General features: G+C 53.0%; 6 protein-coding genes across 6 annotated transcripts; 5 read left to right on the forward strand and 1 right to left on the reverse strand.

Moving 5' to 3' along the window:
• Window positions 1-148: 148 nt before the first annotated feature.
• Window positions 149-2,605, forward strand: AYO21_08022 (hypothetical protein; the record flags this gene model as incomplete). The annotated part of the gene is made up of 1 exon (XM_022657972.1): window positions 149-2,605. The coding sequence occupies one exon, from the start codon at window positions 149-151 to the stop codon at window positions 2,603-2,605; it is 2,457 nt and encodes an 818-aa protein (XP_022509731.1).
• Window positions 2,606-6,587: 3,982 nt separating this feature from the next.
• AYO21_08023 (hypothetical protein) lies at window positions 6,588-7,527 on the forward strand (the record flags this gene model as incomplete). Its single annotated transcript, XM_022657973.1, has 3 exons — window positions 6,588-6,833; window positions 6,892-7,140; window positions 7,279-7,527. The coding sequence occupies 3 exons, from the start codon at window positions 6,588-6,590 to the stop codon at window positions 7,525-7,527; spliced, it is 744 nt and encodes a 247-aa protein (XP_022509732.1).
• Window positions 7,528-8,032: 505 nt separating this feature from the next.
• AYO21_08024 (hypothetical protein) lies at window positions 8,033-12,259 on the forward strand (the record flags this gene model as incomplete). The annotated part of the gene is made up of 1 exon (XM_022657974.1): window positions 8,033-12,259. The coding sequence occupies one exon, from the start codon at window positions 8,033-8,035 to the stop codon at window positions 12,257-12,259; it is 4,227 nt and encodes a 1,408-aa protein (XP_022509733.1).
• A 421-nt stretch (window positions 12,260-12,680) lies between these two features.
• On the reverse strand, window positions 12,681-16,748 carry AYO21_08025 (hypothetical protein; the record flags this gene model as incomplete). The annotated part of the gene is made up of 5 exons (XM_022657975.1): window positions 12,681-12,966; window positions 13,048-13,802; window positions 13,866-14,590; window positions 14,655-15,200; window positions 15,671-16,748. The coding sequence occupies 5 exons, from the start codon at window positions 16,746-16,748 to the stop codon at window positions 12,681-12,683; spliced, it is 3,390 nt and encodes a 1,129-aa protein (XP_022509734.1).
• A 393-nt stretch (window positions 16,749-17,141) lies between these two features.
• Window positions 17,142-19,202, forward strand: AYO21_08026 (hypothetical protein; the record flags this gene model as incomplete). Its single annotated transcript, XM_022657976.1, has 1 exon — window positions 17,142-19,202. The coding sequence occupies one exon, from the start codon at window positions 17,142-17,144 to the stop codon at window positions 19,200-19,202; it is 2,061 nt and encodes a 686-aa protein (XP_022509735.1).
• A 1,205-nt stretch (window positions 19,203-20,407) lies between these two features.
• AYO21_08027 (hypothetical protein) lies at window positions 20,408-23,344 on the forward strand (the record flags this gene model as incomplete). The annotated part of the gene is made up of 2 exons (XM_022657977.1): window positions 20,408-20,482; window positions 20,642-23,344. The coding sequence occupies 2 exons, from the start codon at window positions 20,408-20,410 to the stop codon at window positions 23,342-23,344; spliced, it is 2,778 nt and encodes a 925-aa protein (XP_022509736.1).
• Between the last annotated feature and the right edge of the window lie 2,541 nt (window positions 23,345-25,885).

Consider the following 25,885-nt stretch of genomic DNA (forward strand, 5'->3'; position numbering starts at 1 on the left):
CGCGGGACCGTGGCTTGAGACCACGCTCCTCAAAATCTCATTGACAGCTGAGTAACTTTTTATCCTCTGCTGTATCATATTCATTACGATGATCGGATCTTGATGATTAACTTAATATCTGGCCCATTGCGCTCACATTAACGACAACATGACCTCACGCGAGCCCTCTGCGGCGCCTTCAGAGGGCGACACCATCGACGACCAGATGGAAGACACGAAGCCTGACCTTGCAGACCTTGACCAAGAGCAAGTCGAAACAGTGGAAGAAACACCCGCTGAGCCTACTCCTACGAGCGGTCGTCGAGCGCCCCGATCCAAAGCCGGATCTGCGAGAAAATCAAAAGCCCGCAAGGGTGCAATTTGGATACACGAACAACCTCATGAAGGCACTGAAGATGAGGGCAGTGTTGCCTCGGCGCCTCTCTCACGGACCAAAAAGTCAGAGGCCACTCCCGAATCGGAGCCCAGAACAATTGGAACTGCGGTCGGCACGAGGAGACAGGCCAACGGCACTGTTGGCTCAGTCTACTCTGGGAGCAAAGTTAGACATATCAAGAAGCCCGATGGCACGCCTCTTTGGCGCAAAGAGATTCAGTACGAATTCTTGCGGATCGTCATCGAAGACACGAAACCAGTGTTCACCCGAGTCAGTGATGGCAAACCTGGTTGTTTCTTCTCCGACATATACGTGGACTGCATGGCACGAAGTTCCAAGACAAGCAAGATCCTCAAGGACAGGCTTCAAGTTGATCGACAGGCGGCGCATAACATGGCAATGATATGTCTCCTCGTCAATGTGGGCCGCATGAACACGACACTGAACTTCTTCCCAGAGATGAGAGCCCAGCTGAGAACGTATCATTCCATCCCGTCTCTGCAAGCCTACAAAAGTCAAAGAGACTACAAGTCACTTCAAGATGCGCCACGGCTGAAAAGTATCCTCAAGGGTGCAAGTGAGGACACCGATGAGCCTCGCACACTTGCAGCGATCAAGGCGAAACCGATTCCAAGGACGAACCCAGTCAATCTGATCTTCGTCCTCTCCCAGTTTGCGCCCAAGATCAGTGAGATGCACTTTACTGATAAAGTTGACTTCTTCGACCTTGCCATGCGGCCAACCATCTCATCCGGAACCAGGGCCAGGGCGTTTTTGTGGCTCATGTGGTGGTATCTCGAGTCAAATTTTACAAAGGAAGACGCACTGCGGAATCCATACGGCCCTGGAGAGTACAGGGAAGACGAAGACCCCAACGATCCCGACATAGTACCACAACTGGTACCAAAATTGACAACTATTACGGAAGCAGAGGGTGATGCTGAGAATATTGACCCGCCAGAGGAAGTTGCCTTTGCTGAGAAAATGACACAGGAAAGGCGGAGGATCATGTTGGAGAATGCCAATGACCCGCCCCTGGTGATGGCTGACCCAGGAAATCCAGACCACAAAGCCCTGAAACGTCTCAAGAAAAGCGCTGCGTACGGGGACGAGGACTCCCTTATTTCTGACGTGGATTCACGGGCAAGTCCCGGTGTAGGACGATCTCCAGCGCCAGAGTCTGTTGGTCCCCACGGACACGTTATGAGCAGCGCTCTTGGGGGTCAAGCCGACAGCTTGGATGATGATTGGGAAGCAGTTGACCCACACCCTGGCCGCGGACGGTACAAGCGTGTCAGGGGGAAGAACACACCGACACGGAGTAGAGGAGGTGCCAGACAGAGTGATGGCCCCAGGAGCCTGCTCAAATCAGGCCGTAATGCTAGCACTCCAGACACAATGGATCGGTATCGAGGGACGCCTCAACCGCTACACCCTGGCACTGGGAACCATCCAGTCATCGGTCAGTTGAACACACCCCGAAGCAAGAACGAGACTGACGTGATAGGGGGCCGACCTGAGCCAGCAGCTGGTGGCACCGGCACTAAGGCTAGGGCTCGGACAGGGTATCAGCGCGAACTAGAGGAACATCGACAGCGTCGAGTCGAATGGGCCCTCCGGAGACGTCGTAGGCAAGCCCTCCAGGAAGCACGGCAGTTAAGGGAAGGGTGCAGATGGTTGCTGCAGGCGGCCAGACGAGTTAGTGAGCTCCCTCCAACCTATGACAGCGAAGAGGAAGAAGAGGCGGGAGAATCTGGCTTTGCCGGTGTGCTTGGCCGCAGATGGCATGGCGACGAACCCGAGTCCGGACATGTTCCTGTTGGCTATGAACCCGACGATCATGGTGAGGAAGTGGAAACATGGACCAAGGTCCTGAGGAAGACAGGGAGACGCCTGGAAGTCTGGGGTGGAGACCGTGATCTGGCCGTATACCATGCCCGACTCCAACAACGCCACCAGGCGGCCGCCGAAGATAATCTCACTGCAGCCCCTTCTCGGCCACTCACAAATGGCACGCGCAAGAAGCGACGCCCGCGTGAATCTCCGGCACAACAGTCCCTTCCTGAAGTGGCTAGGCCTACACCACCCACCCGAACTGGAGGCAGAGATCTCAACGATGAAATTACCCAAGATCTGTTGGCTGAGCGAAGCGACGAAGACATGGACGATGACGATTCTCGTGCTGATGTGGATGGCGAAGGGGATGAGAGTGACATGGACGTGGACTGAGGGACCTTTTGCTCAGGACATCATCCGCGCATTTTGGCGGCTTTAGCGGAAGAATCAACGTACGACATGGGGTGCGTCTGGCCTGGGCCTTGACCAACATTCTGGTACTTTTGATGCTCGCCCTGTATACTAGTGTTATGTGACTGAAAGCGGCACTGTTCGGATGATAATGTGATATTGCAGGAAGCTCTTTGAACCGCAATGAGAGGCTGTAATGAATTGGCCTTGGGGATTTTGGCCCGACCTCATGCAGCTCGGCCGTAGACATGATGACCACTTACTCCGAAGCTGAGTTTAGTCGGGCTGTTTGCGCTGCTTGAAGGCTCAGCGTGGCAAAAAAACGTGTCGTACGGGACGTTGAAGATCCGAGATGGACAGGCAACAACAAAACCTTCGATGATTTTTCCTTTCACCATCTCCCACCAGTATGAGATGCAGTATTCCGACATGTCCTTGGCCCTCTTTCTGCGATGGCAAAATTCTCTATTCTTCGATGCGGTGATTATGAATCCAAGAATAATTGCTAGCGCACGAATGAGGCTGTGCCCAGCATCCAAGTCAAGCATTACTAATTCCAACTTGGAGATTTCCAGGGACGAGGTACCGAGTACACAGATAACCTTTCACCATCTATCATACTTGGACTGTCGAGGAAACCCGTTTTCATCTCTGATGGTCTCGAACATTGTGTTTGTAGCTGACTAAAGAATCGTCCAGGTCTTTGTTCGAGAAAACTATCGTGATCTAGTCGGCCGATAAAAGCATGTGAACAGGTCTCGGCAGCAAGAGAAGGCGGCAGGAAAAAACCGTCCAAAAGTGCCCGGGTTTGTGAAGACAAGGTTGAGAATGCTGCTTCAGGATGCGACCCTATGGCTAAGAACATGCTAGGGGACGATCGAACTCTTGACTGCTTGTTACGCACGATCCAATACGAAGAGATGGACAGAATGAAGAGCAGTCACCAAGACACTGTTTCGGCGCCCAGCAGCACCATGCTTGCGACCAGGTTGTGCTTGTGATATATCTGTGGACAAAAGCAGTTTCTGTGGGACGTACTACAACCTATAGAGTTTTTATCGAGTCGACCATGATACTGGTGCCAATCACTGCTGGTGACCTATTTGCTGTATTCGCCTAAGGCTGCAAATCCAGGGAGACCCGACCGAGAAGAGCGACGACAATCTTGCCACCCTCTAACGTCTCTTATGATGCCTAACTTCTGGATCCAATGGCTGCGCAATGGGGTCTATGGCCCCCAGACAGACTTCGATGTCAGTCGAATACGAGTGCGAAGGTGAAGTGGTATTGAAGCTGCGGTCCCACTTCATGGAGACGAAGGCTGCATGGATACAGGATCTACAGGCGACAGTGCCCAACTTACTGCAGCTCAGACCCAGCTGGAGACCTGTCTTGCCTCGAACGAGGAGATTGGAGCCCATGTTCACAGGACTTTCTTGTGACGATAGCGGCAGCTAGACAGTCGGTGTGCTGTCACAGCGCAACAGACACGAAATATTTCCGACAACTGTCACTCACCAAACCCAGCCTCTATGACGAGTGAAGGAAAGAGACTCCATAATCCAAGAAAGGTGCTTGTGGGCGTGTCGAGCAAGTGTGACTGGCTCCCTTCATGTCCAATATCGGAGAGGTCGGCGATCATACTTCTCGCTAACAATAGACCGTCCAGAAGAAAGACACCTAGTATTTGGTGATTCAACTGGCAGCGGCCAAGGAGAACCTTTGACGACGCAATGATCCCCACCGTGCTCTCCTCCACCCAGCCGATGTCTCATTGCACTTTTGAACCACCCGTTCATTTCCGTTCGACTCCAAGCTACAGCGACCCGAGGCAACTCGCTTCTGGGCAACATCTCTTGTTCCTGTGAAAACCCACGGCTGGGTCAGCGAGCACCGCCAGCAATACTCGAGCTCTGTTGAATTGGTTGTCAGGACGGGGACCCTCGTATTATTGGCGCCATGCAAATCGATGTAACAACAGATACTGCCTTGGTTCTCTCTTGCCACACCAGCACTCGCTCGGCAGTATAGAGAACTCGAAGAAGGCAGATCTCCAATCGGCATACTCTGGTAGGGAGCGTCTCATTGGGTCTAACAGCAGCAAGCTGGTTTCGTAATCCGTGGAGTTGCGAACAGAGAGCACTCGAGGAGTCTTGTAGCCACCTCAGTTCTGATCCGAGCTGCACGCTTTTCTTATCATTCTTGCAACTCTATTAGCAGTCCGTTTTCCTCTACCAAACGTGAAACCAAATACCTCTATAGACTGTCCTCAACTCACCATTTAACCACGTGACTCTTATTCCGTTCTGTACAAAAAGGGGGTTGGATTTAAGGCGGTCGGGGCTTTGCTGACTTATCCTAAGCGACGGGCTGACTCATTTCGGAGAGAGACCCTTTCGAGGGGTTTAAGCAATGCAGACATGGCTGTCAGGCATTCCCGTCGGGCTCCACGCGTAGTGATGGGTGGGTTTTTTTGGAGAGGAAAGTCATGATATCACCACATGTGCTCCAACTAGACGGCATGGCATGGCATAACATAGCTTTTGCGCCTTACGACTTTCCTTGGCCGACCTGAAGATCCAATATCCCCCTCCCTTGAATTCACCAGAATACCTGGTGGGCACCGCAAGTCCAGACATCAGTTCATATTCGCCATAAGAAGTACACATTCCTCTTTCGAGGGGGAAGAGATGTGTGGATCACTCATGCCAGGCACACCTGCATGATTTGAAAACGGCCCCTCACTTTGGTCGACGAAGAGCTACGAATAAGGGACTCTGACCCCGGGCGCTACGTTCCCATCTATGCGTATACTGGGAAACGGAACCGTGAGAGATTGCTGCAGACCTTGCCTCTGGTTTGACCGCCACATTTGATAGGACCGAGGACCCACTAGTGGCCCAGTAAATTGTTGAACAAACCAATAGACAGCCATGGTGTGGATTTCTAGGGTACCGTTGAGACCCTCCACATTAAGCGACGTACTGCCGTGTTCTCGTCCCTGCCTCCAAGTACTCCGTCTGAGTATTCGCCTGAACAAGGGACCACGGAGCTAACCATGAGCTTCAGGAGGATCCTCTGAAATGCATATCCTTCACTCCATTCCATGCCTCCCCCGGGTCATCACCGGCTGGTGCCAAACCTCGAGGACACGGGAAAACGATTCGGGCATAGGACGCCTGATCCAATCGGTGGCCTGCCTCGCGGTTTGACTCGTCGCTTTCATGAATCCATATGCCACTGGGAGAACCCCGAATTACTTTAGATAAGGACCCCGTTTCAGCCCTGGAACTCTGACAACAGTCGCACAGAGGGAAACCCAAACGTGTATAAGGACAACCTGCCGCTCCACGTGGCTCCACTCCACCCAATCTCGACCTTTTGCCTTGTAGAGTTTGCGAATTACATTCTCAGTGGGTAGCTCCAACGAGGAAAAGTATAGCCTTTGCCTTGCGAGGGGAAATGTGTCCTTGTAGGAGCCATAAGCTCGTGCTTCGCACCTCATGCCTCACGCTCGTCCGCTGCATGTCTTAACTAATCGCTTTTGTCCCACGAACCCGGTTGTATTGCGACACTCCTTGAACAGGTACAATCTTGAAACTCATCCTTTCCCATTTCCTTTTCGAGATACGCCGTCTCTGCCCACCCTGGAGCGACAAGCGCCGAGACGCAAGCCACACTTGGTTGTCCTCGTCCTTTTTAGTTTCTCTTTGGCTGGCTTGTCGTCCTCCTCTTCTCGAGTCTCTGCTACGCAGTCTTTCTAAAGTGTCCCCCAACATTCTTCATCGCACAGGTTGCTCGAGTGAACCCTCTACAGCACCCGTCCCTGTGTACGCGCGCGTTCATCATCGACCACATAAACATCCCACTACGCCTTGCTGGTTGGGTATGCGCTTTCCAATCTTCATTACTTTCATCCTATGACTGACAGCGGTGAGCTTGCAACAGCGCCTTGCTCACTAAAATGAAAGAAAGATCAGCCAGACCACGGGCACAGGCTCCTCAGGGTGCTCATGGAATGGCTAGCTTCATCTCCGTCTTCCATGCGAGCAGTCTGGCTACGCCGCAAGGTCCATCACAACCCCAGAGACAAGCGACCCAGCAATATCAGCGGCCGGCGGACAATCCCTATTTCTACATACCGGGGCAATACTGGGAGTCTTTGGACTACTACGACATGGCCATGGATATATGCACCGACTTCTCAGATGTAAGGTGGATCGCAGCATCGAGCCTACACCAAGGCCCGTTCCTGACAAACCTCATAGTTCAGTCAAATAACGTCTCCCTTTGTCTCGAACAACAGAGCCCTCAGCTTCACAGACGACTTCTCTCCCCTTGACTCACCCCTCGATTTCGCACCCGAGGCGCCGGGGAGTCCGAGTGATGCTTTGCAGCTAGCGCGCACCAACTCTGCTGTCCAGGGAGGTCCTGATACGGAGACGGAGTGTCCGGGCCAGGGTCGATGCAACCCGCCACATCTTCCGTGCAAGAACTGTGAAAAGGATAAGAAAGAGGTCAGTTTCGAGAAGAAGAAGAAAAAAAGCCACAGGTAGCGTGGACCTAGTCGCATTTTCGCATTTAAGTCCACACGTCACTTCTACCTCCCTCCACCATCAGGGGCTCATTTCGGCTAAGCCAATTCGTATATACAGAGGAGGAAAGAACAGAACCGAAAAGCGCAGCGGAATCACCGATTGCGCAGCGAGGCCAAGCTCGAGCAGTTGAGGGCAAGGGTCAAGTCGCAATCCGACGAGATTGTGATGCTTCGAGACTTCAACCAATCGCTGCTGAAGCACATTGAGACGCTCGAGAGCAAGTGCAAGGATGGCGGAACGGCCGACGAGGACACAGAGGCAGAGGCAGCGAATGTACGTCAACAGCAAAAGTCGCCACCCCTTTGAAATTGGTTGCGATTGGGTGCGAGTACGACAGAACACGGTGGACACAGTAGGCTGCCGGGGTTGGAGCCTGAGGCTGAATCAGGCAGCGTAGGTGACGAAGACAGCTCTTCGTCCCAGCTAATCTTGGAACAAACGGTGCGCTGGCACTTGATACGTCCACACGAATTGATACGATATAGACTTTCCATAGGAGCATGAAGTGGCATGGTCGCTGGCAAGTACTCGATACTTGTAGGTAACGAGGATATACGGCCCATTCTAACGCGCCATGGGCGGAGCTCGTTATCCCCGGGAATTCGGAGTTATCCAAAGGACCCTTGCTGAGTCACCCACAAGTGGCCCAGGCAGCCCCCTCCCACGTGACCGCTTATCGATAAACTCGAAAAGGACGCCTCGCGCCATTGCCACAACCGTCACTTGAACAACTGCAGCCTCACTTCATCCACTACCTTTGTTTGTATTCGGCGTTTTGTTGTTTTCATTTTTTTTTTTCGAGGACCCGACAATGGAGGCTCTCGACGGGCCTGCCCCGAAGAGACGCAAGGTCTCACCAACTCTCGATGCACCCTCAGTTTCCCCCGCAGCCCCATTTTCCGAGTACATTGTAGTTGCCCAAGCGCACCTGAGAGCCTCGACGCCCGACCCTGACCTTTTCGACCGGACTTCCGATGACTCTGCTCTGGAAATTACTGTGCTGGAGGTGACCAAGTCGAAGAGCCGTCATGTCATTCGATTCTCTGTTGGGCGAGGCAGGATCGGGAAGTACATCTCGATTGATGGTCTGTCACCGAGGGATCTGCAGATCCTCGAAGACGTTCAAAAGTTGGAGTCGGCGGTGAGATACAAACATCCCGCGGCGCTGCCACTCGCTTGTGCGTATGCCGTGGTGCAGCCCGTGGGTCACGAGGTCTGCATTCAAGTCTGCATTCTGTGGGAAAATACCGCCGTTGTTCGAGAGAAGGTCGACCCGGTATTACTTGACATGCTTGGGCGTTATCTGCCACCCGCAGAACCCAACGAGCCTGCGCTCGAACCCTGGAACCCTCGTCAGTTTTATGACAATGTTCACGTTCCCGAGAAGTCAGATGCCAACTCTGCAGACATTCGGATCCCTCACCTGGACTCACAATTGTACCCGTTTCAGAGACGTGCTGTCCGGTGGCTCCTTTCAAGAGAAGGTATGGCTGTGCAAACGAACGGTGAACTTGAGCTGCTGCCTAAATCGTCCGAGAACCGGCTTCCAAGGGGGTTTGAAAAATTTGAAACAATGCACAATGGGACTTGCTATGTCAACCATACATTGGGAGTTACTACGACAGACCTATCTGCGGTCGAGGAATATTTTGCGTCCGTCCGAGGCGGGATTCTAGCAGATGAGATGGGTTTAGGAAAGACGCTGGAAATCATTGCTCTAATCTGCCTGCATCCTAGAAGAGCCTGGACACCTAATCTTCCGGGGTTGAAACCGTCTCCTGCAACCTTGATCATTACACCCCCATCGATTCTTGAGCAGTGGAAGGACGAGCTTCAGAATCACGCTCCCTCACTGAGTGTTTTCCATTACACGGGAGTTAGCAGCTACAGGAAATCGGGGGAGAAGCTTATCGAACAACTTCTCAACCAAGACGTGGTGCTGACGACCTACAATGTCATAGCGAAGGAAGTTCATTACGTCGCTGAGAAGCCAGATCGAAATCTGCGCTACAAACGAGAGGAAACGCCAAAAAGCCCTTTGACTCAGATCTCCTGGTGGCGTGTCTGCCTAGATGAGGCTCAGATGGTTGAAAGTGGTGTGTCTTCCGCGGCCACAGTGGCTCGGCTCATCCCACGGCACAACGCTTGGGCAGTCACGGGAACCCCTCTTCGGAAAGGACACCGAGACTTGTTTGGCCTCCTGCTCTTTCTTCGATACGAGCCGTGGTGTCGATCACCGCGGCTGTGGGATTACCTCATCAATTACCACCGCCCTCTCTTCCGGGACATGTTGTCAGAGATTGCCATGAGGCACTCCAAGGAATTCGTCCGTGAGGATCTGCGACTACCACCGCAAAGCCGACATACTATCACAATCCCCTTTACCGCCATCGAAGAACAACATTATGCCCAGCTTTTCCAGGAGTTCTGTGAGGATTGTGGTCTCGATCGGACGGGCGCTCCTTTGGAAGACGACTGGGATCCAGACTCCCCCGCTACGGTAGAGACGATGCGGACCTGGCTTACTCGTCTACGACAGACATGTCTCCATCCCGAGGTTGGAGGTCGAAATAGGCGTGCATTGGGTCGAAACACGAACGGTCCCCTTCGGACGGTTGAGCAAGTGCTGGATGTGATGATAGATCAGCATGAAAGTCAGCTTCGCACCGCGCAGCGAAATAAATTGATCGCACAGATCCGGAGAGGGCAATTAAAAGAGAACGCCAAAGACACCGATGAAGCTCTTCGGATATGGAAAGGAGTTTATGACGAATCTGTGGGTATTGTAACGGAGTGCCGCAAACAATACGAAGACGAGCGACAGTTATCGAATGCGAAGAAGGAGCAACAAGACGACGAAGAATCGAATCCAAGGCTGACGACTTTGAGGGCTCGACTACGATCTGCTTTGGAGGTTCAGCACATTGCTATTTTCTTCATGGCAAATGCGTACTTTCAACTCAAATCCAACTATTCTCCGGAAAGTGACGATTACCAGCAACTGGAGAAACAGGAGACGGCGGCATATGAAGAGGCAAAGTCAATTCGTGGAGAGCTGCTGACAGAGGCGACGAGTCATGTGAACAAGATGATTACTACAGTCAGGTCCAACTTGGCAAGCGGGGTGACGCAGATACCACCCATGACCGAGCCCTCGGGGTATGGCGGGATTGAAAGCAGGAGGGTTTTTGAGAAACTGCATCACTATTGCAAAGCGATGGATGCCCAAGCAGCGCAATTTCATGAGTTGCGGCAGAAGATGGCGGACTTCTTGAGCCATGCCCTTATCGACGAGGATGAAGGCATCGAACTTCAAGGTGATGAATACGAGAGTTCGACCAAGCACCAAGACGAGATGTACGCATACATGGAAGCGCTCAGAGCCCTGTTCGCCGACCGTTCCGAAGCCATCAACGGTCAACAAAATCTGCTCATTAGACAGGAAATGAAGCAGTTCTACCGGATCGCCAAGGAAGGGGAAGGCCCTGCACCTAGCTTGATGCTGAATTTGCTTGCCCAGCGTGAGCAAACGCGTGTCAAGGTCAGTAAGTTGGGCTGTCTACGCGGGATCATGGCCGAAATCAGGCAGATGGCATCTTCTCTGCAGTGGCAAGAAGGGAACAATCAGACTCGTGCGAGCCAGGAACTGGCAATCCTGGAGCGTATCCTGAAACATGTCCAGCAACTCAATTCGGCACAAACGAAAGCTTTGAACAGTCTTGAGCAGGAGGTGAACCATTTCCGTGATACGATGAACAGCCGGCTGGAATATTACCGCGCCCTTCAAAAGATCTCGGACACTGTCGCACCGTACCAGGAAGAGAACGTGGGAAAGCCTCTGTTCGAACCACACTATCAAGAGTTTGTGGCCGAGGAAACCAAACTACAACAGAGAATTGCCTCCGGTTCTGCCAAACTTCGATATCTGATGCACATGAAGACAGAGTCCAAGTCGATAGGGCCTCGGATTTGCGTCATTTGCACTGACAGCTTCGAGGTTGGTGCCATGACCAATTGTGGGCATCTGACGTGCAAAAGCTGTTTGATCCTATGGGTCAGTCAACACCACAATTGCCCTGTGTGTAAGACCAGGTTGCTTCCGAACAGCTTCCATGACATTACCTACAAACCCGCCGAGATAGCTGTGCAAGCCGAATCTCCGTCCAGCTCCACCTCAGCGTCGACGTTGTCGAACACTGACCACCATCATGACCAGTCGATCTACTCCGACATCAGCACGACCATGTTGAATCAGATCAAGAACATTGACATTCAAGGTCCCAGTTTTGGTAGTAAGATTGATTTCCTCTGCCGTCATCTGCTCTGGCTCCGTGAGCATGACCCCGGCTCCAAATCTATTATCTTCTCACAATATCGCGAGTTCATTGACGTGCTCGCTCGGGCATTTTCAGCATATAAAATCTCATCGACCCGTATTGATGGCAAGAACGGCACTGAAAAATTCAAATCGGACCCGGCCATTGAGTGTTTTCTGCTTCATGCGAAGGCGCATTCCGCTGGCTTGAATCTTGTAGTTGCGAGTCATGTCTTTCTCTGCGAGCCGTTGATAAACACGGCGATCGAGCTGCAAGCAATTGCGCGAGTGCATCGTATCGGACAACACCGGTCGACGACAGTATGGATGTACCTTATCGCTGATACAGTTGAAGAGTCCATCTACGAGATCAGTGTGGCGCGGCGACTGTCACACATGAAGAGCAAGAACGAAACCGATGCCTCTTCGGCCTCCCAGTCGGGCAGAAATACACCCCATCTGAACAAAACTCTTCAAGAGAATGCAATCGATGCCGCCAACTCTCTGGAGCTACAAGCCGCCAACCTCAGTCGGCTACTTGCCTCGGGCAAGTCGGGTGGGGAGATAGTGGACAAGGAAGATCTCTGGTCGTGTTTATTTGGGCGAGCCAAGCGACGTGACCAGTCGGCGCTGGAGGCACTTGCTGATCACCAGCCTGCAAATACGGAAGTGGGAAGGTTCTTGCGGGCTGAGGCCGCGGAAACGAGGTTTGACACAAGTTGAGACAGAATGCGAGGCTGAGAGACGGAAACTCTGGTTTATCACTCTTGCGCCGCCTTCTGACACAGGTAGACACATGAAGGTGCGACGTATTCCATCCACCCTAAAAGCTGGTTATTGCAGAGTCCAGCACTGGCGAGGACGAAGTGACCTGAGAGACGTGGATATTCAGGACCTTGATAGATGTTAGATGAATGTTCAAACCCAAGGAGTAGCGTTGAGCATTATGTTGATTGATTGGTTGACTGTCCCAATATCCTCAGATCAATCCAGATCGTCTGCATCCCTTGGGGAGCTACATGCAAGGTAAAAAAGCATGTACAATACCTGTGAAGCTCGCTCTGTAGGTAGGTAAAATGAAGAGACATCGTCGCCCTCCCCATTCCTATTCTCTGTACCAATTTGTAGAGAAAAAGTCAGTGTTTCATCGACACCAGAAAACAAATGGTCCGCGCTCGCGGTTCTTATGGAGACTCGCATCTCCGGTCTCACGGCCAGCCTCGTTCGATGCGCCTTGCTGGTGCGTGTTGCCGGAACTGCCACTGCCACTTCCCATGCCTGCGATGGGATCTAGGTCCAGGTCCATGGCGTCTCCGTCGTTGGGGTGGTCGAGCCCTTGTCCTTCTCCGGCGACATCCTCATCCAGGTCGCCCAGTCTGTCGCTCCACTCCAACCCCTCGCCGTCGCCGAGAATGGTGATGCGCCACCACCTATCATAAAGAAATGGCGTTAGCAGAAATGGTATAATGAAAATCCCTCGAGAGGAGGAGGAGGAGGAGGACTAAACGTACTTCCCCAACATAATCTTCCCGCCGGGAAGCAGTGCGCCTTCGTACGCGTAGGCGTAGTCAATGTCGTTCCACTCCAGGTACTCGCTGAGGCGGAACTTTTCCTCCATCTCCTCGACCGCGTCCCTGTCGAAGTTGGCCCCGTCGCGCCACAAAGGGTTCGAGACGAGTTTCGTGCGCAGGTACTCGTCGAGCCGCGCGTCGATCTCGGCGGCGTTGTCGAGCGCGAGCGCGGGCACGGGGTCAAGGCCAGGGTCAGGGCCGGCGTTGTTGTTATTGTTACCTTGCGCCATCTGCGCCGTCAGCGCTGTCGCGTACGTCTCGCCGTACTCTCCCTCGGCGTGCTCGAGGACTTGGATCAGGTAGCGTTTGCTGGGCTTGAAGAGGATCATCACGACGCGCTTGAATCCTGGTAGACCGGGGTCTTGATTCGTGTCGTTGTCATCGTCCTCGTCGTCGTTTGTAAGAGCTTGGGCAGGGATGGAGTGGACGACGCCACGGAGACGAAGAGCCAAGTAAGGGTGATATTTGGACAGTTGTGGCGCGGCCGGCAGCGTGAGCGTGGACTGCGATTTCGCCGGGTCGGATGCCCTCACAGAATTGCTCGGGGACGATAGCTGGACAAAAGGAGCGAGGCCGCGGATGAAGACGCATTGGCTGAGGTCGGGGAGTGACTTTTGAAAAGCCGGCACGCTCTTGAAGATGGGCGACCAGAAGCCGTCGACTCGGTTGTCCGCCGAGATGGCAAAGTCGAGTTTCTTCACCCGACGCAATCAGTCTCTGTCTATCTGCCTGTGCCCTTGTGTGGAGATAGTACCTACCATGGGATCAACCTCGTGCCAGTCTTCCGCCAGGCTTTGGACCTCTTCAAGCTCCAGCCGCTTCCTCGGCCAATTGGCCAGTGTGGAATAGTGTCCGTACCACTCGGTGGGAATCTGTAGCAATGAGTCGTCGGCGAGCGGCCTGTCCCACGGCTTTGGGGTGATTCCCTGACGCATCAACTCTCGTGCCATTTTCGCATACGTATTCTCGGTGAGAACGTCCCTCGCCCCGGACCCCTTCGCGGTCTGGATGAGGTGACGGTGCCAGAAGTTGCGAATGTGGAGCAGAGAACGGGTGTCGAGTTTATACGTTGGCCTGCCAAGTTGACGTAGTCTGTGTAGCCTGCCGCTGCGTCGTTTATTGCGTGTCCTGTTTCGCACCGAGTCTTCGTTCTCTTCCCCTTTGTCCCTTCCCTTCCCCTTCTCTCTCGGATACAGAAGAGTCAATGGGCTTCCCCAATTGTACACAATGGCCAGGTCATAGTTCGTCCTGGATGATCTCACAGTGGAGGCCATGTGGGAAGCCGGTGACAATAGCAGATGGGATAACACAACCTGGATCGAGTCAAAGAGGGAATGTGCTTGGCCGTATCGGTCGCCTCGGCTGGGGAAGAACGGACAGGACAGAAATATTCGTGCCCATGGAGAGTTTTCTGACGCAAATGCTGCGAGATTGCGAGAGGTCGATCGTCTAGGGAGGAGCTTGGACTGCTGATTGTAGGACTCTGTGTGGGAAACGATCAGCTTCGAGGCATTGTGTATCTAGATAATGGATGCCATTAGACTTACCCAGGAGCATATCTCTCAAGACCTCCAATTGAATCTGCAATCTCTCATCGTCCGGGTCGGTGAACTCGACGAACTTCTGGAGGACAAATTTCCGTAACTGATACGCCGAAGCAAACTCTGTAATGTCAACGATGAATGGCCAGTCGAAGACCGAGTTGAACCGTTGACGCCAGATTGCCGACCGGGAAGATGTCAAAGCGTACGCAAAGGTCGTGCAGGTGAGCATCAAGTTGTGGAGATCATGATCATCCGGGAGAAAGGTCACAATCTTGTTGAGGATCTGCCCGATGGTCAGCGGGAGCCTCACACTTCCTGCTCTCACAGTACTGACTTCATTGGGCACACCTTCGAACTGGCTGCGGACACGAGAAGAACGTCTCGGCTGCCTGGGAGGATGCCAGTCACCATCCATCCCGTAAGAGTCAGCTACGGGATCGTCAGCAAGGTATGAGCGTGAATTGAAACTGCGCTTCAAGCATTGTCTGTGGGCAGCAGGAGGTATTCTCTTCAGATCCTGTCCACCTGCAAAATCCATATCGTCGAGATCTGTGGGGGGATCAGAGAGAAGAGACTCAGTGTCAGAGAAGGAATCAGCAAGGCTATCGAGAGCCATGTCGACTGAAGGGGGAGCCAGAGTCAACAGCTCAGCGACGGGCCTCAAGAAATCAGGGAAGTGAAACCAAGGTGAAGGAATTCAGAAATCAGAAATTAGCCATTATACCTAAGGAGGCCCCGAGGATGCCTTTTACCCAGTAGTGAATTGCTCCTCGACGCTATTTCTCGTCAGTTTGTGCCTCTTATATTTGCCATCGACTCACCGCTGAACTCCTGTCAGCACGAGCATCCAAAAACAAAAAGGTCTACGGGGTATTCGACTTGCAATGCTTTCATCTGTCTTAGCAGCCTGGACTATTCGCCTTCTATCAGTCGCAATATCGCCAGCCGAACCTGTTCGCTTGTCTGAATTCTATTATGCCCTCCGTGTCGAATCCGTTCCCAGCGTAGGTGCTTTCTACCGTCCTTGCTCTTCCATTCTTCTCGATCAAGGTTGCGAGGAAAGTCGACTAGGCCGTTGGTTGCAGAGTCCAATACGTGTTCCCAGTTCGCGCGACCTTCCTGCCACGGGATCTCGTAGTCGTTGCGAGCGTGTAGCATGAGCAGATTGAGCTGGACCTCGGGCGTCTTTGCTAATTCCACCAGCCTAGAGCTCGCGTCCCATTTGTCGAGAATGTGGGAACGCAACCATTCTTGTACTCGAGGATATGCCATCAACGGAGATAGAATCGGAGGTGTGAGGCCTTTAAACGAGTAGGACTCGAGTAGATTGGGCAATGAAGTAAAGCTGGCGATGGTAATTAAACCCTTTGGCGGTGCCCTGCCTAGTTTTATCACCCATTCATAATAGGTGGCCGTCGAAATAAACGTGCCCATGGATTGTCCAACCAAGACCACTTGGGCAGGGTCCACATGCTGGTGGTCTGTTTTGCGTCGATCCTTGACATTGTCGGACTCTCCGGTTAGAGCAGACAGTAATGATACAGCGTCCTGGATAACACCCTCCTCCGTGGGACTACCCGTGCTCAGGCCGAATCCGCGGTAGTCGAAGGCTATGACATGGACCGGTTTCTCTGGGGTCGACACACCCAGCATCTGCTGATATGCGGAAGGGCGGTAATTGGAGGCGAGGTGACCAGCATTTCCATGACAGGCTAAAACAACAACTGCAGTCGGATCATTGAGAAGAAGTTGAAGACCAACGCTCTTAGAAGCGGTCTCCCAGGGCTTTAGGCCGAAATCTGCCTGCTCAGTTAAGGCTTTCTCGTGCTTGGAGTAGAGATGTGTAGGGAGGATATGCCAGGCAAACAAAGTCACATTGTCATGGGTGGTGACGGTGAAGGGTTGAACTTGGTGATGGAGGAAACCAAATTGCTCAGTATTGTTCAGATCTTGAAAATAGGTGGGATTGAAGTTGTGGACGTAGGTGGCATTGCGCTGGACCACCGGCAAGGTCAAAGCACCCATAGCTACGGCATAGATCAATCCACACCCAGCCAGACCCCAAAAGGCTCGGCGGAAGAAACTGTCGAAGGCCATTGCAATACAAACTAGGGCGATCGGGGTTGAGCGGAAAGGAGTAAGGGGCGCGGCAGGTCAATTTCACACATTCATCGTGAAAGCTTGGTGTTCCAGGTAGCGATGGCACATGGAGATCAGATACGTGGGAGTGGTCAGACACTGCTGGGGCTTTGCTATCAATGATTGCAGATTACTCCTATCTGCAGTCGAGGCTGAGGCTGAAGATGAAATTGCGGTTGCGGCTGCGGGCCGCGGGGAGCGAAGAAGGCCCGGCAAACCTTCCTCCAGTTGCGGCAACGTTGTGTAATTCTTCCTGATGCGCATGCGCCGCCGTTCATGCTTCCTCCACTGTTTCCCATCTGAACCAGCCACAAGAGTTTATCGGCCTACAGGTCGTCTTTCAATCACCTCATGACCGAGGTCACTCCTCAGAAACGGGTTCTGCCCGCCCGTGACAGACGAGAGCTGGTCTCAAAACGAAGAGTGTCCTCGCCTGCGCGACCTTCTGCTCCTGTATCCGCGGCCACTCCCACTCCGCGCAGACAACCCTCCGCTGTCGCCTCAGAACCCCGCCAGAAGCGGCCGTACAAGAAAAGAGACAGTCTCGTTCGGGTTCAGACTCCAGTCTCGGTTTCGCGCTCATCTCCCTCGATTTCCGTCGCGGAAGATGCCTTGCCCTCTCGCATTGATGCGAACCAGCCGCTCCCTACGGCAAAACAGAAACAATCCTCCGGTCTGTCTGTGCATGAATATCAATCGATTGCGGAGAGCGCAGTCCTTGCCGCATCCCTGCACCGTTCTCGTATGCAGTGGCTTTACAACGGGATATTTCAAAAATACTGGGTCAAACCTGTCAAGCGGAAGGGTGTGATCGAGGCTCCCCCTAATAACCCCGATGCCAAAACGATGCAAAGGCTGGGTGCTGCTACTGTGACGATTGAGCCTCACACATTTGATGTGGTTTTCTACACAGTTCGCGATCCGGCGGCTCCTCCGCCATTCCCACGCCATCCAAATCAACATACCATCAAGCACATGGCTCCTCCTCCGCCTCCACCGCCACCATCTGCTTCTGCATATCCCAGTTATCCTCCTGTTGCTCCGTATAACCAGGCTCAACGACCGCATCCACCTCCATCTTCTGTGTCACCATCGCCATCCACGTCAGCTGCGCATCCAGCCTTCAATCCTCTAGCCCCGCTTACAGATACTCCGCCCTCGGCAGCTCTGTCCCCTTCCAATACGGGGCCTCCTCCGATCCAGTTCAAACAAGAGAAGGAGTCAAGACACAGTCCTGCTGCATTCCCATCACACACACCGCCAGCCCAACCCCACCATGAACAATCTCTGACGCCGCGTCCGGACTCAAAGTCCAATCCACCTTCAGGAGGGAGGAGCAGCGCGACAGATCCAGTTATACAAATGCTGGCCGCACGAGCAGCGTCTGATCCTCAGTTGAAGGAGCTGATGAAGATTGTGGCAACTTCAATGGCTTCACCTGAACAATTAAAAGAGTTCCAGGCTCACATCGACGAATTTAATGAAGTAATCCGGCGGCAGGAGGTAGAGCGGCTTTCCAAAAGCGAAGCGCGGCCACCAAGCCAGCCGCCGTCCACGCCGACGATTGCAGAACCCCCAAGTCAACCGGCCTTGGAGCCCCAACCTACTGCTCCGAGTCCTGCACCTCCAGGACTGCCGTCAAATCCCTCTCCTGCAACAGCACCCGGGCGATCATCAACGTACAATCCTCCACCGTCACAGCCACGTCAGCATCCGAACAATGCTTCCCGTGGTCCTCCTCCTGCAGGTCCACCACTCGGACCTAACACATTACCAGGAGTGATGCACACATTTCCACATGCTCCGCCACCAGTTGGGCGTGGGGCCCCAACGGGAGGCTACATTGGGTACCATCCTCAGCCGCAGCCGCCACCACCACCTCCCCCAGCTCGACCTGAGCCCTTCATCAAGCACATTGTAATGGAGATTACCAGCGTACCGTCTGGGAACCAGACTGCGTGTTCGGATAGATGGCTCTTTCCCGAGTATGCCGTCTTGGAGATACGTCCGGGAGGTTTAGAGATGGTTTGCTCGTGGTTAGTGGAACGCAAGGGCTCCGAGATCACGGCGAGCGGCGAGCCTGCAAGAGAAAAGAGCGAGATTGGAGGCAAGTGGCTGGCGGAGCAGGAGTATTATCAGCCAGTGACCATGAGCATCAAGGCACTAAATCACCGGACGATAGAGACGATCGCCAAAGCAGCGAAGATCTTGCCGGTCGTGCAGGAACACATGAAGGAAGTGATGAGCAAAAAGCAACGGGCGCCGGTGGAGTATCTGGTGCACCAGCTGCCACGCGAAAGGGCCCATGTGGGTGCAGACAGCACCGAGTCTGGGTTTGTGGATAGCGGCGTGGACCTTGGCAGTGATTCAGCATCTGAAGACGACGAATTGAAGGATGTCTACGGAATATGAAGTGCCGGGTCGGTAAACGAGAAGACAGGGAGGGGTTCAGATGGATCATATGCGGCCGCTTTAATTCGATTGGGCCAGCACCCATTACAAGGACTCTGATAGCGACTGTAGATCCCGAGTATTCCAAGGCTAGACTGGCATATGTACTGCTACCCGACCGGGAGCCTGCTGGGGCGATGGATTCAGAGCGGTCACTAAGATCAGACCACGAAACGGGTTCTCGTTTGACTTTTCCCCGGCGCACTTTTCGTGAGTGATGTGTACAAGAAGGAAACTTCAGCAAGGTATACAAGTACTGGTGGAATCGTGGCATACAAGTACAGTAGGTTGCCAGGTGTAGTAAAGTACAAAATTCGAAAAGGCGCATGTGCGGGCGTCTGAATCACACGTGACTCGGTCAGATTCAAGGTCGCCGTCCATTCAAAGTCTCGGTTCATCGCTGCTCAACAACTCAACCACCCTCACAATTGTTCTTCCACCACCCTCATCAAAGTCAAAAGGAACAAGGACAAGACGGGAACAAAGGCTTACCAAGGCGAGTTCGGAAACAGAGCCGAGCAAGTTCTTTCCCTTCGCCATCCGACGAACCCACGCTCCAACACTCGGACTCGAATCAGAGACCCTCACTCTGCCACCCCGCCCTCCCCCTGGTTCAGGGAATAAGACTCCTCGAAGGTGCTGTGGGACGGAATTGAGAGCCGTGAGAAGAAGCTGCGAGAATATGTCATGGCGCGTTGAATAGTGGCTCGCGGAGTTTCTGGGGAGTTCATCCTACATACATCTGACGACTTTACAACTGGCCGATTGCTGGGCCTTGTACCGGCCGCCTTGTCTAACCAACCACATTGCCGTGTTACCAACCCCTGGGTCCCATCAAGCTCTGTGGCGCACGTCTGGCTGTCCGGCACCACCAGCACTCTATCCAGGGCTTACGCCATTATTGGTCCCTCTATCATATCCGACAAGCTCACCACAAGTTGGTACCCCCGGGCTCTCTATCGCTTTCCCCTCGACCGTCGCCGTTTCTTCGTTGCTGTACCTTCCGAGCCGCGCCACTTGTACGCTCTGGATCATCATTTTCCTAGTCTTGCTATGCATCTTTCTTTCACATGTCGCTCTCCAATCTCGCCATTCCTTCTTCCTCTCCCTCCCACGCCTCTCCTCCTGCGAAGCCGACCCAGATAAAGTTCTATCGTCCTGCGCAAATGGCCCTTTTCGCCAAACTGGCAACATATCCTCCACTGGCCCAGGTTACGGTCGTCCCTCCGACAAGAGACAAAGTAAGTCCCCCGTTCCTTTCCCACAACTTGTTTCGTCCTCAGTAGGGCAGAGCCTGGCGAATATCATTCGACGGTCGCTCCGAAACATGCGTGGTCATGACGTCTCTTCTGACACATGATTCCTCCACCTCGTGTCCGTCGCATTAACATCTAGCGTAGTTCAACTTCACAGTCGTTCTTGAGTCCTCAAAATCACTGCCGGAAAGGCCGTGGGAGGTTTCAATATGGTACGATCACGCTAGCTACACTGGGACCAAGGCTCCCTGGCACGCACTCGATCTCAAATTAGTCGACACCACTCCGGCGGTTCTTTATGACGATTCTCAGACGGATAATTACCGCTACACATTTTCTGGAGATCTCGACAGCCCCTTCGTCTCGGCCGACAGAACTTACAAGGGTCGAAGAGTTCCGTTTACTGTTCGCTATCGAGTTGATCCCGATTCGGAATGGTCCTGGGTCTATCACAATTTCGGCATCCGCGATGGTGAACTCATTCTACAACCTCCCGTTGACCCCACCTTCCTCGGCGCATCGCCAGTTGAAGTCGGCGAAGGTTGGATTCTTAGGAAAACCCCAAGCGATGCGCCAGAAGCGCGTCTCTATACGATTGAGTCAGCTCTCCCGATCCCTTCCCCAACCGAAGGAAATACCACAATCGAATCACTTGTCTTGGGCAGAGTAACTCAACTCTGCCGGTGGTTTGCATTGGTACGGATATGGGAACCATGGTTTGCCCCGCGGCATGGCGAGCATCAACTGCATCTATCGGAACCGGCGATATTGCTCTCGTTTCTGAGGTGCGATGGTCTTCATGTCGTCATCTTAGCAATCAACGGAATCGACGACGTCCTTACTCAGTTCGGGTCAACACGGGAAGGCGAGATTGTGGTCCAAGCGAGAAATGATTCCGGGCGGGATCGCAAGTTCAAGCTCCTGGCAGCCACGGCGTGGAAATTCGAAATCGCAAATGCTGCCGTCATGTACGAGATGCGAAAACTAGTTCGACAGTCAGCAGCCTATCAGCAAAACCTTGAACGACTGGAGCAGCTGCCAAAGAGTATCAGGTCGGAGTCGCTTGACTCGGACACTGTTTTGGTCAATAACAACGATCCCTCGTCGCGCCAACCACAGGTAAATCCACAGTGGTTGGCAAGTTGGTACGACAGCCTGGCATACTGCACATGGAACTCCCTCGGGCAGGACCTGAACGCCGAAAAGATTATGGCAGGGCTGGATTCGCTTGCGAAACACCAGATTTACATCTCAACCTTGATCATCGACGACAACTGGCAGTCCCTTGACGGCACTCAAGGGGCGACGGACCAGTTCCATCGAGGGTGGAAAGACTTCGAGGCCAACCCTCTAGGATTCCCTGACGGACTCAAATCTTCGATAGACAAGATCAAAGAGACTCATCCCACGGTACGCGACATTGCTGTTTGGCACGCCTTGATGGGATACTGGGGCGGGATCTCTCCCGAGGGCGCTATCGCGAAGAAGTATAAAACTCTCGAGGTCACATTCCGTGACGGAACCCCAATGGCTGGACGTAAGCTCACCATTCACCCGGACGACATCTTCAGAATGTACGACGACTTTTACAGCTTCCTGTCCAATTCAGGGGTCACTGGCGTCAAGACTGATGTTCAATTTTCGCTTGATCTTCTAGCGAACACATCTGATCGACGGTCATTTACCAACGCCTATCAGTCTGCCTGGACTCAGGCACATCTACGCCATCTTTCTGGAAAAGCTATCTCATGCATGTCGATGATTCCACAAATTCTCTTCCACAGCTTCCTTCCCACGACGACACCAAGAATTCTCCTTCGCAACAGTGACGATTTCTTTCCTGATGTTCCGACATCCCATGCTTGGCACGTGTTTGTCAATGCGCACAATGCTCTATTCACCCAGCATCTGAACATTCTTCCTGATTGGGACATGTTTCAATCGAGTCATCCGTACAGTGGTTTCCACGCTGCGGCACGTTGTGTCTCTGGTGGACCTATCTATATCACGGATACCCCGGGTGAGCACGATGTGGACTTGATTCATCAGATGACCGCGCTTAATCCGCAAGGACAGACGGTCATATTGCGCCCCAGCTGCGTTGGCAAGACCATGGGCGTCTACGACAAGTACGACGAGAAGGGAGTACTGAAAATTGGTGTCTACGACGGCCGGTCCGACGTCGGTTCGGGGATGTTGGGCGTTTTCAACATCGCCGAATCGGAGATCAGCTTCATCCTCCCCATTACAAAGTTCCCAGGCGTGAATGCACCCGCTTCGGCGGATGGAGCAACACAGATTTCAAGTAGAAAATGGATCGTCCGCTCACATATGTCAAAACGCATCACCGCTCCAATTCACCCATCCGATCCGATCCGAGCAGACACCTTGCTTCAGTGCACGTTAGCCCCGCGAGGGTACGACGTTTGGACGTCCCTCCCTGTGCACACGTTTCGTCTCCCAGTCTCGAATCTGGAAGTCGACGTGGCTGTGCTGGGTCTTCTGGGCAAATTCACAGGCGCATGTGCGATTGTGGAATCAAGCTTCAACCATTCTGAGGTTGATGCCGATACTACCCCTCATCGACTCAAGATACACGTGCAATTAAAGGCGCTCGGTGTCCTCGGCATTTGGATATCCGACGTCCAGTCTCGGCAGCGCAAGGTGGAAGACATGATGGTCATGGTTCAAGGAAAGGCTGTGCCACAACATGTCATTGGATTTAATGCAGACCATGGACCTGAGGGAAGTGGGGTTCTTGAGATCAACATTGCCTCAGCATGGAAGGAGATGGAGCTAGAGCCTGGGTGGAGCAACGAGGTCGGTGTCGACGTGTTTCTGCAGTGACTACCGACCTCTTTATGGTTTTAGAAAAGAGAAGGGAATAGGGGCGGCGGAGCTGAAACATCTAATCCAGTATTGGAGGTTTCGGACACTTCGATAAACAAGTCGATGCTTGTCTTCCGGCCAACCTCGAGAAGCGCATTTTATCGTCAAATTGTTGGATGGGGTATCGCCAGCTTTTTGAGGGACAGCGCGATTCTCAGCATTCCTCCCGGGCGCTAACACACCACTTCATTGTTTTTTAAGTCTGGGGTTGGTTTTGCACGCAACACTACACATTTTTCGCTATATATTTCTGTCCAGAACGACTGAGATGTTTCGAATGGACCCGGTTTTCCTGGAAGAAGTCATATACGTTGCTTCAACTTTACCATACAAAAGCGCGCAGCACCATGATATCACGAAATGAATTGAGGAAATGTTGTGAAATGTCAGGGAAACGGGGAGCATAGAGACCCGTGTCAGCAAGTTTGATGAAAGGAGGAGAGGACCGTATACGAAGCCAGCTATGAGCAAGGGAAAATTTATGCCGCATGAAAATGTCAAGCATGGCGCTACGTATCTGGGAGAGCAAAAGGGTTTACTTGGACGAACAGCACTGCAGCCGCCAGCCAGCAGCGTGGCGGCTTGTCATGACGGAACGTACGTCGGATAGAGTGAATAGATAGATAGACAGACAGGAAGCATAGAATGCCAGAGAGAGACAGAGAATCACAAGCAGACGACGAGTCTTGTAGGGACCAGAAAATGGTATAATGCAGAAAAGTTGAGCGTCGCGCGCATAAGTAGGTGAAGTGAGTGAAGTGACTAGATGCTTGGTGTGATATATCCATATCTATATCACTATCTTTATCCCTGTCCCGGTGTGCCCGCGTTGCCCCCTGCCCGCGGTATCGTATCGCATCGCATCTCAGTGGCAGAAAAGGCATGGGGAGGCGCGTGGATTTCGTGGACGTGGTGGAAAGGAGATGAGAAGGGCGGGAATGGATCGAAATCAACGGAAAGAGTATCTGATCTGATCTGGTATCGAGCATACAAACCACCAGCCAGCCAGCCAACCAGCCAGCCAGTCCACGGGCAGTTTCAGTCACCGACCGAGTACGAGGGACGTACATATGCATGTTTTTACGTTGGTTTGCATGTGTGTATATTTCTAAAACGGCTCAAATGACCCCTACAAGTTGAGGGCCCTGGTAGAGACTAGGCCTCTCGGTATCAAGATATCAAGCGACGGGGTCACCCTGTCACTGAAGCCACAGATATGGACCGCGGATTCGAGTTATCGAAAGGTCTCTAGGTCCCTTCCACTTTGCTCATTCCGTGACTTGAAAAGCCAAACTGGCCCCAGGTTTGTGGGGGGTGCCGTGTTGCTTCTATCAACCACGCCCTTCTGTAAAGGGTCAGGACTCCATGAACGCCATGATGTAGGACTTGATGTGTAGTTGATGGGGGGCAATTCCAAGCGTAAAACAGCAACCAGTTCATGATTGATTGAAACAATTCCAACCTCCAGCAAGGTATGTAGGGCTCTAGCCCGCCTCTTTATTTGTCGTCATAGAAGCCTTCTTTTTCCAGTCTCCGTCGCGCTTCTTCTAGAGCCCATGTTTGTATCCTAGAGCGTGAACAATAGCAAGTCAGTTCTCCATGGTAATATAAAAGGTTTGGTGCACGCAATGAGCCAGAAAGATGAATGGGAACATGGCTTCTCGCCCTCGGAGCCAGCCAGCAGGAGATCTTCATCCACCCTCCAATCACCAATAACCATTGACAGTCCGACAAGCTACAATCGGGCCACGAAAAGAAGCAGGAATTGCAAGGGTAATACATACGAGGTATCCTCTTTCATGGTATATGCTGCGACTGCCACGACCCAACTCGCCACAAACACCCACGCAAATCCCTCCCATCCTTCTTTTTCATATTTCTCTCCCGGTCTTTGACCCCAGAGCCACCCTGCCGGGGCATCAAAGTGGTCGTCATGTCCATGGGCGTCGCCATGGTGACTGGGATGAGTGTCTTGCCCACGGTGCTCATTGTGAGCGGTGGTTGCCGTGCGAATTGAGGGGCGGGCTAGGGTGAAGCGGGATGACGAGGTGGTAGAGGACAGAAGCGACGCCGACGGGCGCGCAAGGCGAGAGGGTAAACGATGCAACATGCTGGCTGCGGTAACAAGTGATGCAGTTGCAGGTTTCACAGTTGACTGGAGGTCTGAGGGGAGGTGCCGAGAGCAGGGCGCGCCGGTCTGGAAGAAGAGCCGGCGGGGATCTTCTATTGCCTCGTCTCAGTATCGACGACAGAGAAGAGTATTCGAGTGAAGGACGGACCACGAGTCAACAGAGATGGGAAACTGGGGGAGCTGGAAGCTGGAACGCGATCAAGCGAGGTGGTTGTGGTGGGTGAAAGAGTTGAGGTTGAGACCATCTGGCATGCCAAGCCTTGGGAGCTCCGAGTTGGAGAATCAAAATCTCGGATCTGCGGCATCGTCAACGTCAACCTCGTCGTCGACCCATGCACTGTGGCACTCTACCACAAACAGGAACTGCT

Source organism: Fonsecaea monophora, assembly GCF_001642475.1.
Source record: "Fonsecaea monophora strain CBS 269.37 chromosome Unknown Scaff66, whole genome shotgun sequence".
In the NCBI taxonomy this organism is placed as follows: Eukaryota; Fungi; Ascomycota; class Eurotiomycetes; order Chaetothyriales; family Herpotrichiellaceae; genus Fonsecaea; species Fonsecaea monophora.